Source organism: Felis catus, chromosome E1, assembly GCF_018350175.1.
Source record: "Felis catus isolate Fca126 chromosome E1, F.catus_Fca126_mat1.0, whole genome shotgun sequence".
In the NCBI taxonomy this organism is placed as follows: Eukaryota; Metazoa; Chordata; class Mammalia; order Carnivora; family Felidae; genus Felis; species Felis catus.
Window position 1 is genome coordinate 38,355,359 of NC_058381.1, and position 12,835 is coordinate 38,368,193.

Here is a 12,835-nt window from a genome sequence, read left to right on the forward strand (position 1 = left end):
TATGAAATAATTACTAAAGACTATTAAAGAGTATTAAAAAATATATCTACAAGGATGCCAAAAAGATGCCCCATCATTCAGCCTCAGGAGCCTTTGTAGTTCTAGGGTTCAAGAAGAATCGTAGCTCCAAGACAGGCTATTTCCGCAGCAAAATGAAAAGTCTTCACAGCTTATTTCCTTTAATTACATCATAAAACAAAATTAGAACATACAGGAAACAATAATAGTTACATAACAATTTACTTTATATATTTATATATAAAAAAACATTTTTCTTTTAGTCCAAAGATTTTAAAGCAAAAGGAATCCTTACTGCCACCTCGGATTTTATTTTAAATAACCCTCCCTCCCCCCATCCTCAAGCGCCAAAAGTACTGGGTGCAAACAGTCACTTGGACAGCTAATGGAACCTGGTGTTAAGTCACCAAGTAGGGAACTGTGTCAGCCGCACTGGGGCAGGCCCGGTGGAGAAACCAGCAGCAGCTCCTGCACACTGAAGCGCTCCAGGGTAGGCCGAATGGCTGCCCGAGGCTTAGGCCACAGCAATGTTTGGGATCAGATCCTGCCAGTCAACCATCCTCTGCCTTTTGTCCCCTCAGAGAGAGGTTTCAGAGGGGGTTATAGTGTAGGGATGGAACAGCCTGGTTTGAAGGTAAAAATTTCTCCCGCAGCACCATTTACCCACCCATCTCTGTCCTCAGGCAGAGTCTGACAGGCAGGGATAGTCCTCACAGCTCTCTGAGCTCTGCACAGGTCTGTGCTCTCAGGGTCACCGGGAGGTGGGCAAGGGTGAGGAGAGCAGCTGGGAAATGCCTGAGGCAGGTTGCCTGGAAACAATTCCTGGTAGGAAAAAGGAGGTGGCCAGGGTGGGAGGCAGCTGAAGGTTTAGTCTTAAAACTTGGAGAAAGGCAAAATGCAGAAGGCCTTTCTCCCCCTCCAGTAACCCTTGAGCCTGGGCAGTCACAGATCCTCAGGGGCCAGCTCTGAGAGCTGCAGCATGGTAAGAAAACACACTAGTAGCTTCTGCTGAGCCCCACCCCACAGATCTTGTGCATGTTAGAGGTTAGCATGTAGTTTGGGGGTAAGGTGAGGAGGGGAGTAAGAGAAGAAATCTCAGGCTCACCTCTTCCTGCACTTATTAGAAATTAACAGTCATCAGAGAAGCACAGGTAAGAAATTATTCTTAAGGGAAGGAAAAAACATGTAAACCCAGAAAAGTAGCAGCAAAGGTTTCACTTATTACAGATCTATTATATAGCACTAGGAAAGAAAGTCATTCACGTCTTTGGGGGTGGGGGCAGGTAAAATAATTAATCAAACCATGCCAGTTAGAGACTCCTTCTCAAGTTAAGATTTTCTAAGACTTTCGGTTGTCGTTCGCTAGTGCCAGGGGAAAAAAGAAAAACAAAACAGTGACTTCAGGGGCTGAGAAGGGTTAGGCGAAGGTAAGAAACACGTGTGTGAGCAGCAGTGCGATACAGATTTGAATTAGTAAAAGTGAGTAGTAAGCAACAGTGACAAGTGAAACTTTGTGGGGCAAAGTTTTCTTCTTCCACTTTAATAAAATACACGTAACTTCAAAGATTTCCCTGCGTTCCTGGGGTATGCGTGTGAACACCTTTCTTCTCCCATCTCTTCTTAGGGTGGGGATTCTCAATTACTGGCTACCCACTCTCACCACGGTGAAAACCATGCTCAGAAGCACTGGAGGTTCTTTCAGGGATGCCAATCCCCATCTGGAGGACTCTGGTTAGGTGCGTGGAAAACAGAAGCCCTCCTTGCCAGTAAGAAGGGCATGGAGTTCATTGAATGGAGAGGAAAGTAAATCTACTCACATGTGTGAGGCAGGATAGATGCTTGTAGCTGAAGCAAAGTGCCCCAGTTCCAGACCTGAATGAGTCTTATCGACCATTTTCCCACCCCAGTTCTTCAAAACAAGACACTTTTTGAAAAACATAGAAAATAGAAAGAGTCAGCTGATAGTTTTGGTTGTTCATGGTTCTTTTTCCTAAAAGGGCAGTGAAACATCTTGGCTGAGGAAGCACAGAGACAACATTTTTGAACCAAACTCCACTAAGGGCTTATTCAAAAAAAACATAAGGCAGAGATGGAATAAACACATTACAGAATTTCTCTTAATATCCCACATGTGAGGTTGTCCAACAAATTTTTTTCTGCTGAAAATTAAGTGTAACTCTGTTGGGCTCCAAAGATTTACTCAGACTCAGGTGAGAGGTTCTTAATGACTTTCCTAAGAAGGGTCAAAGCCTTCAGAGATGGAGAGCTGACGTCCTAAGAATAAAAATGGACAAACAGGTAGACTTGCCTTGTGAGGGGAGCTGCAGAAGCCCTTCATGCAGAAAACTCACTTGCCTCAAATGGTAGTTCCTGGCAGGGAGAGTTTGTATGAAGTGAGAGGGGAAGCTTAGAGCGGCATGTTCTTTGCTGGAGAACCAGATGTTAAGTTAGGGCACCTGAATACAGCAGGTACAGCCAGATGTTATTCCCAAATTACCTGGGTTAATTATACCCTACTGATACGGTCTTACATAGTTTTCTCTATCTTCCAATATTACATTTAAAATTTAGGATAGAAATAAAGCTGAGGAAAGGCTTAGATTCCATATTTCCCCTCATCCTCCTATTGCTTTGAGAATCTTTGGTTCAAGATCATTGTAAGGGGGAGGGTTGCCTCCAGACCTCCAACCAAATATCCTTCACCTCTTCTCAAACAAGACTCCACTAACTCACACTGCCTGGGCTTGAGGTGATTAAAGATCCTAGAACTGGTGGGCACATAGGAAGGCAATCTCTTAAAAAACTGTTCCATAAGCTCAAAGCATACCACTGAAAGAATCCGTCAGCCAGGATGCGCAATGGGGCTAGAAACCTAATCTTAAATCATGCACACAAGGAGGGAAAGGCAGAACAGACCCATTTCCTTTAAACCCCTCCTCTCTCACTGATAGCAACTGTCATATGCAGTTTGAAACTTTCAGCACAATAAACATTAAATGGCCAAGGGTCAACCATGATCTACAAGTGTTCCTCTTCTCCAAAACCACAGTCACCCAAGGATATGCTGCCCACACAGGCAGGCAGGACGTCCCCTCTTCCTTCCAATGCTACTCTCACACTTCCCTACAATTTCAGACCTGGACAAGTTCCACTGCACACCTTGTTTAGTGCCCCCCACCCCCACCCCACCAGGGCATTAGTGGGCTATCAAACTGGTAACAATGTATTTTACAAGACAATTAGGAGAAATAAAAGAACTTGACTGCTGTAGTATTATAGCTGTATTGAACAGTTCAAATGGTTTGGAGAGTCCCAAATAAAGCATCATAAAAATATTTGCCAGGTTTCCCTCTAAAATATGTGATATAAGGAATATGTAAAATTTCTGACTTATAGGTCTGCTAAATCAACGTAATGAATGTGGAAATTTACAAAGACCATTTAAGAAATACTTTTACATCCACTAAAGAGCAGACTAGGAGGAGACAACATTTTTTACAAAGAGCACAATGTGCTTTCATATTCCAAATATTAGGGGAAAAAAAGATGAAGCCAGATCTCCTTAATTCCTCATATCCAACAGCTTGATTTCAAATTTGGTGAGCAAATGTCCGAGACAACCCAGTGGAAAATGGCCTGAGGCACACGACAGTTACTGAATTCAAGGCTGCCCAGGAGACTTTGCCTAGATCAGGACAAGGACCCAAAGAGGAAGCTAGACTGGAGACAACTGAGGATAAATCAGCAGCATCGTTGGGAATGAGATGGAAGCTTTAAATAGAAGGACGGGTATCAGAAGAAAATGGGAGAAGTCAAAGCGGAAAAAAAAAAAAAAAAAAAAAAAAAAAGAAAAGGCTGGAATCAGGCAGACAGGAAGTCCCTTCTTGATGGAGCCAATGTAGAGGCTATAAAAGATATTGATGTAGCAAATAATGCTGGAAAAAGGGGGGAAAGGCTGCTTTAAAAAGAGATGATCTGGGTGTTTAATAATGTTAATAATGTTCTCCACACAGACAATGATTAATTCCTCCTGGCTACCTGCAGGTTTATGCAATAGCTTTGAGGGTACCTTCTGACTTATCCCAAATCTCGCCATTCACTCTGAATTTTTTTTCATCACAGAAGGCATAAAGTTCAGGGACTTGGGAGTCAGATAAATGGACCAATAAGCTGTTCCTAGGGAGAGGTTTTCCTATACCTCTGAAGCCTTACTAAATTTTCAAAAGTGTCCCTGATATTGAGACAGGAAGCACTATGTTCAGATGGCAGAACCGTTTCCACTTATCCAAAACTTACCATGTTCTGGATTCTCAAAGTCCTGGTACATTTCATCAGCTGGTATAGGTTGCAGACTGGCATAAAAAATATATTTCCTCCCAACCTTGATGGGCCTGAAGTTTTCTTGGAAAGGAACAAGTCCTGACCACATACAAGCCAGTGCTGCACACTCCTTTTTCCTCTCACTTGATTGTTCTTGGCCCAGACGGGTAGGGATCACCCATGCAAGTCCCCAGGGACTTGCACGTGGGTACACTTTTTGGGTTGAGAAACGGCATTTCCAAGCTGTTCATGTTTTGGTGAATAGGGTGTTTTAAACTTATGTACTTTTTAGGTAAAGAGGTATTAATAGTCTCAACTAGTGGGCACTTTAAATCCATACTCACTAATCAATCAGTGTTTTACGGTCAATTTGTTCAGGTAATACAAAAAAAAAACAAACCATAATATGTTAGAGCAGATGGTCTCTAAATATTTTTCTTTTTACTTTTGTTTTGAATGAGTGACCTGGGGATCTGAATATTATTAACCATATCTGGAAGTGTGCGTGCATATGTGTGTATTTGTATGGATGGAGTATAACAATGAGTCTCATTTTAAAAAGTATATTCCTATGTTGACTACGCTCAAATAAAAAAAATTTTCAAGTATATTCCTCATATGATAATTTGAAAAGAAGATAAAGGGAAGGGGAAATGAAGAAATCTGAGCCTTTAAAAGGGCATAACAAAGTAGGATTTAAATAAATTTAACATGCAGGAGCGTCTGGATGGCTCAGTTGGTTTAGCGTCCGACTCTTGATTTTGGCTCAGGACACGATCTCATGATTCATGAGACTGAGCCCAGGGTTAGGCTCTGTGCTGACAGCACAGAACCTGCTTGGGATTCTCTCTCTGCCTCTCCCAAAATAAATAAATAGACATTGAAAAAATTTTTAAATAAAATAAATTTAACATGCAAGATAATGGTGAATCATACAGATTTCTAGGACCCTTTCATCTGATTGCTTTTGGAGAAAGAAGTTCTACTTTATTCTTACATATGCTGGTAGAGCCAGCACCTGCAGCATTACAACAAGACTTACAACAGTCTAGGTCATGCAGAAGATGATCTAAGATCATGGCAGACTGAGCGATAATGTCCTAAAAGACCCCCCCCCCCCGAAAAAAAGTCCTATTAAAAAATCACACAAGATGTTCAACCTTGGGGTTTAGAAATCTACTTCTCATACTTGAGAAACTCATCTTATTTCCCTCATCCTTTATGATTTTTTGGGGGGGAGGAAGGAAGAAGAAAGGAGGCCTCTTCTTTGAGTCACGGACACTGAATACCTGCCTTCGGCTCTGGTGATTATGCTGGGCAGAGACACTGAACCCCCTACTTCCTCTCAATGTTTTCTTTCTCCTGCCCCAAAGCCTTCACCTGGTTACCCCCCTATTTCATTCACAGGAAGTCTGGAGCACAAGAGAGATATGGTTGACAGGTTTTGAAGTGGTTCTGGCGCCAACATTTGAAATATACCACCAACACTGACATATAGTTGACCAGCTATTCTAGGGTCATTCTTGTGTCCCTGATAGGCTGAAATGGGGGGGGTGGGGAGAGAAACTGACCAGCTAGACTGCACAGCAACTGTAGCAGCATTCATACTAAAGCAAACAACTTCACAGACACAAATCAGGGATGATACCACTCACACCTCGATTTCAGTGAACATATGACATGTCTGAGTGTGGGTAGGGGGGCCTTCAGGCTCAATTTTGGGATTCACCATTCCATTCTTTACTAATAATGCATTTCTCTCTCCTTATTAAGTTAGTGGAGTTTGATGGAAGGAAAAATGTGCAGGGGGATATTGGGTATATCATGCGTATTATTATATATCACAAGGTATAACAGAAACCAAAAGGCAAAGTTTGTTTTCGTCAAAATAGTTTTAGCTCAATTTCTTCTCATAACATTTCTTATTTTTGTTATAGTTTCTCTTCAGGTTGGCAAAGATTCAGGCAGGGTCCCCTAATGGTAAAATTTAGAATTAAAAAAATATTTATTGATACTGTCTTTTTTAAAAATGTTTGGTAACCCCAACTAATCATCCAAAATGCACACTGTAAACACAACAGCAAAAGAGTAACAACTGAGTGTGAGTAAGCAGACTATGAACAGGTGACAGACTGAGCAAGAGTGCAGGAGGGAGCAACAAAGAACGAAAGACAGGTGCACAAGTGTGCTACCGAGAGTGACAATTTGAGTGAGTAAGCACATTTGGACCACAGCGATTTCAGCACAACCATTTAGGAAACCTCTGGGCCAAATACTTAAACACAGGAGGAGGAATGGATGAGCCTTCTTTGTGAGCATGCTCAGCATGTTGGCATGGGAACAAGGAAGCAGAGAAGCTCTGTAGTCATCTCACGATGGATGGCTATCATTTATAGGATGCAAAGAAATTTTCTTTCTGGTCCCTGGATATAACATATACTGTTTTTCTATGCTTTCCTTGACCCTGGAGGACTGCAGTTGCTGTTCCAAAATCACCAAAGAAACCCCTTAACAAAATGAAGAAACTGCAATAGCAATAACACTGGGTTTGCTGGAATGCCCCCTTCCCTCTACCTTGCCTATGATTTTCTTCTTGGCATGTCCAACAGGAATGGTTAAGTTTCACCAATCCACTTGATAAAGCCGGCATGGGCTTCAGTCCCCTGGTCACAGAACTAGAAGGTGGGGGTGAGGATGGGTGTGCATGTTATGTGTGCCTCGGGGATCTGGACGCTGCCCTCACTTTGTAACCCTTGCCCAGAACACTGGGGTTGCTTCCACTGGAGACTCCATTGTAACTCTAGAAGTGTCATTAAATACTCAGTTCACCAAGGTTGACCACCTCCATTGTCATAGGATGATGCAGCATCTGCAGAATCGCTGTCTGCTGCCCCCTACTGACGGGGGTGGAGTGACAGGTGCGAAGTAGGCGTGGACTTTAATATTGGGCAAATGGGTCTGAAACAAGACAGAAACATTACTAAGAGAGAGGGCTTAAACAGAAGGAGCAATGTTGCTTTTCAGAAAAAACGTTGAGGGGCTGAGTGAACATGAAAGCAAGGCAGAGGCTAAGTACCAGTCGGTCAGGATGTTGAGAGGGCTGGGTTCCGCTTTGTAGTATCCCATGTTATTCTAAATGACTAAACAGCTCACATAACCTTGGTACCCGTTTCCATAATAGTAAAACTGGGGAAAAATTTCATACTAATCTCTTAACCTGTCCCAAAGGGATTCCTACTTGGATTCCCAAAGTTGAAAGCAACGATATAAGCTTAAAATAATTTTTTTCTGGGGCGCCTGGGTGGCTTAGACGGTTAAGCGTCAGACTTCGGCTCAGGTCATGATCTTGTGGTTTGTGAGTTCTAGCCCCATGTCAGGCTATGTGCTGACAGTTCAGAGCCTGGCGCCTGCTTCTGATTCTGTGTCTCCCTCACTCTCTCTGCCCCTCCCTTACTCATACTCCATCTCTGTCTCTCAAAAATAAACATTAAAAATTTTTTTTAAATAAATAATTTTTTCTAAGTCATTGGAAGTTGATGGATGTTTCTTCTGATAAAACCTCAGTATCCTCTTTTAACAAAACACTTCCAGTTTTTACTACATAGTTTCTGAATTGCTACCATGTTCAAGATACTGTGCTAGTTAACATAAGAGGGATACAAAGATGGTCAACATGGAGATCCTGCTCCTAAGGAACTTAACAGTCTAGACATAAATAGCTAAATTAGGGGCGCCTGGGTGGCGCAGTCGGTTAAGCGTCCAACTTCAGCCAGGTCACGATCTCGCGGTCCGTGAGTTCGAGCCCCACATCGGGCTCTGGGCTGATGGCTCAGAGCCTGGAGCCTGTTTCCGATTCTGTGTCTCCCTCTCTCTCTGCCCCTCCCCCGTTCATGCTCTGTCTCTCTCTGTCCCAAAAATAAATAAACGTTGAAAAAAAAATAGCTAAATTAAAGTACAAAAATGCTAAATGATGATTTGAAGAATAGACAAAAAAAGTCTTGAGAACTCAGAGATGGAAGAGATTTTGGACAGCCAGGCAGGTCTAGGAACCCTACTGTAGGGAGGCCATAGAAGAGGCTCTGGTTGGTCTGTGGCTCTCTCCTTGTGGTGTAGAAGGAATATGGCTGCCAAGGCCTCCCCATTGCGGTTATGCTCTCAGTCCTCTAGGTCTGAAGGGAGAGGAGGAACTAAGGCCAACTGGATCTCAAGATGAGGTTTGGTCTCCTTTATGTACTCAGATGCCATATGACCAACATGGATGTTTTTAGACATTGGCTGTAAGGGCCTAACTAAGCACAGTGCCCTTCCCACAGCAGGTGTGAAACAGATGTTTCAATAAATGTCTGTTGAGCTGAATAATCTAACATATAGATTCATCCAGCCTTTTATAACCTCCTTGTTAGCAACTTGTCTTCCAGTCATTTGGCTATGCATGGGTCTCTTTATTATGGAGGATGGGGCTAAAAGAAAAGGTGAAAAAAAAAAAAACCTTTTAAATCCACTTGTCTTAAAAAATAAGAACACCAGAAAAAGGGTTTGATGTGAAAGAAAAATACAAATTAAATTCTTAAATCCCATCTAACTAAATATTTTATGTTATTCCTTTCTTTCCTGACTGTGGCACGTGTTTTTGACTCTGTATGTTATTGAGCCCTGGACATTATTGGAGAAACTATGCTGGGAGGAGACCTACTTTTTTATCCCTCAGTGGCTATTTTGCTACTAAATTTCCATCTAGAACAACAGGTAAAAACTATCTATCCTTGCATTTGCTCTCCATTTTTTCCTCTTTGCTAAATGTCCAAGTAAATATAAAAATCACAGAAATCTAAATCTAGAACAAAAACAGAAAAGGAAATAAAGGAGGAAAAAAAAAAGAAACAAAAGAAGGAAAGGGTGCGGAGAGCACTAGAGCTGGAGAGTGTGCAGCCATCTTTACCCTGAGTCTCTTGATCCCAGCCCGTGTGATTTGCTGGCAGTCATAGAGTTCTATCCGCTCAAGGCTGTGACAACTCTTCAAGTGCTCCAGGGAAGCATCTGTGATTAGTGGGCAGTTGTCCAGTTCAATCACCTCCAGCTGGTCATGGGCGCAGGCTCCATTCCCCAGGTGACGAATTCCATCGTCTGTGATCAGCTCACAGTGAGACAGACTCTGCAGCCAAATAGAGCAAGGAAGGTCACTGAAACATCTCATGGTGTTTTTCTAGCCATTGGCCTGTGCACAGTCGGGAAGGAAACCTTCTGGGTTGGATTTTGATGTATATGGAGCCATCACTAGATCCATGTGGTAAAATGAGAGCAAACTAGAGCTGCTGGGGTTCTGCTTTTCACAATCAATGACTGACATTTCTATGTGTGATTCTAAATACACTGTGTGAGTGCATGCAACGACTGTGAAATAGTTCATAAACAAAATAACATACGCACCCCCATACACAAATGAACACTTTTGTACAGAGGCAAAGGGGCCTCAAGCTTTTCTTGAATAAAATTTTCTGGAATTTGGACTAAACACTGAATATCTGATACAGGGGAATGCCCAAGCAGCTAATTAACTGAAGATGATTCTTACACCTGTTAGGTGTGGTCATCTCTTCACATAAGTCTCTTTACCAGTTTTCCTTAAATTCCTGGTTCCTCCATGTGAAACTCAGAACCCCTTATCCCAATTTTGGATAGTAATATGGCACTAAGTACACACAAAAATGAGCCTGGACACAAACTAGTCAAGCAGAATGCTCTCCCACAGTATTACTGGAAACAGTAGCACAGAACACCCCTAGTAAAGCCTTGATTGGTTCTGTTTTATAGGACCTATTAGTCTCAAGTGAAGCAAATTGAATTTGGGGCCATTTTGTCCCCTGGATCTCTGAAATTTAGCCATCATTCAGGCTGAAGTATAATTCACGTGGGAGGCAGATTTCATACTCTTCATGTCACTTTTCAATTTCTAAGTACTGATAACATAATCCTTTGGTCCTCTGTAAATTGGCAATTTGGAGATATATGCTTTCCCACAATGGTAGCCAGACACCAAGAGTAAAGTAAGAGTTGGGTTTTGATTGAATCCAATGAACACAAAACTTTCGAAAAGTCAAACTCACCAATACTTGAAGTCGAGGACAGTGTATAGAAAGTTGGATTAATGTGCTATCTGTTATCTGAAAGAAACACAGAAGTTTATTATAGGTATAATTCCAAAAAAGCCTCATGGCTGTACCTCATTCTTGAGTACACTTGTATTCTAGACTGATACCCGCCCCCCACCCCCCCGCTTTTTTAAAGTAGGCTCCATGCCTAATGTGGGGCTTGAACTTGTGACCCTGAGATTAAGAGTCGCATGCTCTACTGACTGAGCCAGCCAGGCACCCCTAGACTGGTATCCTGATATCAATCATCAAATAACAGAACCTAAGGTTGAAATCCCATCAGCTACCTGAACCTGTTCTTTGAGAATCTATCCAGGCAGGTTTGAACACATCTAGTCATCTCTAATTTTCATCTTTGACTATTCAAAGAATAGTCTATTGAAAATCCTTTGTCTCTGAAATGAATGAAAATCTGTCCCCTTGTAGTTTCTATCCATTAGACTTTGTTCTACCTCCTTAGAACAACCACAAAAAAGAATCAGAAGACACTGCTCACTAAAAAAATTTAATGTGGGAATATCCTCAAATTTTTAAGAATATATATTTGGCTTATATTTTATAAGTCATGCCATTAACTCTGAATTGATAAACTGGGTGTCAGGTATTTTCCCAAAGGTGGCAGAAGGGGGCTGCGGGACTCTGGGTTAGCTATGAACATTCAAGAAGCAGAACTCTTGAAGGAAGAACAGTCTTTTATAGTTATCTAAGGCTGGAAAGTAAATTGGTGCTTCTTTTCAAATGTCCCTCCAACTCTGAAATGATGATGATGATGATAACATACAGAGCTTCACAGGGGTTAAGAAATGGTGGGGGGTGAAAGGTTGGGGAGGGCAGGCATGTGCACATCACTCAGAAGGAGCAACACTAGGGAGGACACATGGGACACTCAGGCAAGTGCAAAAGATAGATGGATGTGAACAAGTTTTAGTTTAGTAAGAATAGCTGCTAAGTAGTGTCTGGATAACAAGTATTTTAGAAAAAACTGACTTCTATAATTACTGGAGTCTCTTTCCTTTATTTTTACTATAAAAAAATTTATTACTCTATCTTCTTTTTAGGAGTAGGAGTGCCCCTTCAAAATTTCTCTCCAATCAATTAATAATCTCAAAGCTTTAAAAACTGGTAATAAAAGAAATTGTTCATAAGGCAGTATCTGGTCAGTCTGTCTGCCCAATGGGTAGAGTCAGATTTCCAGGGCTAATGATGTAAGGGCTCCAGGGTCTCATTAAGCTTTTTTTTAAAAAAAAAAAAAAAAAAAAAAAAATGCAGTTCTATATTGCCAATGTGATGGGAGCTTTAATTATTTACTAGAATTACAACCCTGTAGGTCTAAGGAAACATTTTAACATCTTTATGGCCTGAATACTTGGGTCTTCTTTCTTTCCACTGGTAACTATATTGATGGCATGTATTTTTCTAGTTCTTTACCACATATACCACAGTACCTCTGCCTGGTATGCCTAGAGGACACCACAATAAATGGAGAGTCAGCAATGCTGCAGGCACTCCATGACATTAGGGTAAGGAACTGAATGTTCTGCTGTGCACATATTATGTAAGTTTCTATCATACTGCATTTCTGAGTAAAAATCCACATTCTTACCTGAACACATTCTTCCAGGTCCATCTTTTCGAGCTCATGGCAATTCTACAAAATACAAAACCAAACATTATAGCTCAAACATTTAAAACATGGGAAAATTTAAGGCCAGAAGTAGTATTAAATACACCGACAAAATCTTAACTTTCAAGTTATTCCTATAACAACCTCTTATAACTCAGAGGTGTCATTCTAATGACACTTTCTGCCTTATTCCATTAATTACACATTTTAAAAGGCCTCGATCACAGTGAAATTTCTTAATTATTCTACATTTAAAGTATCTAACACCTTACAAGTCCACGGGAATAAATTCCCTGAACATTAATACCAAGCTAGTACAGAGCCTTCTAACCATAAATAATTTGATGAAAATTATTTTCTTTGGAAGACTGAAAGGTAAGCTTTATGTCCCGATTTAGTTATGCCATATGTTGCCCCCGACCAATTAATGTTCCATCAATCTGCCTGAAAGCAAAGGTCCTTCCCCATGTTCCATTATACTGGTTAAAGACAATATAATTTTAAATGCTATTATTATACATACAGTGATTTATAAACCATTCCAAGGATTAACATATTCTGGAGAACACAAAAAAATCTTAAGCCACCTCCATTTAAAATTGGGCTTATCCGTTTCTTTCAACATCACTCTCACCCACCAGTCGCATACCAAGTAACCAAGAATTTCTTTCATGAAGCATGAGAAAGTCCCTGCTTAGTTTACCATCTAATGAAAATGTGACAA

At 41.2% G+C, this 12,835-nt stretch overlaps 1 protein-coding gene across 4 annotated transcripts in view; it reads right to left on the bottom strand.

Moving 5' to 3' along the window:
* Positions 1-162: 162 nt before the first annotated feature.
* FBXL20 (F-box and leucine rich repeat protein 20) overlaps positions 163-12,835 on the bottom strand; it is a 102,161-nt gene continuing 89,488 nt past the window's right edge. For all 4 annotated transcript variants that reach the window (XM_006940293.5, XM_023243645.2, XM_045044830.1 and 1 more), the window contains 4 exons: positions 12,091-12,135; positions 10,443-10,499; positions 9,278-9,490; positions 163-7,296 (listed from right to left, as the gene is read on the bottom strand). In XM_006940293.5, the coding sequence (XP_006940355.1) occupies positions 7,189-7,296; positions 9,278-9,490; positions 10,443-10,499; positions 12,091-12,135 (423 nt within the window). In that variant the 3' untranslated portion in view covers positions 163-7,188. The remainder of the gene's footprint in view (positions 7,297-9,277; positions 9,491-10,442; positions 10,500-12,090; positions 12,136-12,835) is intronic.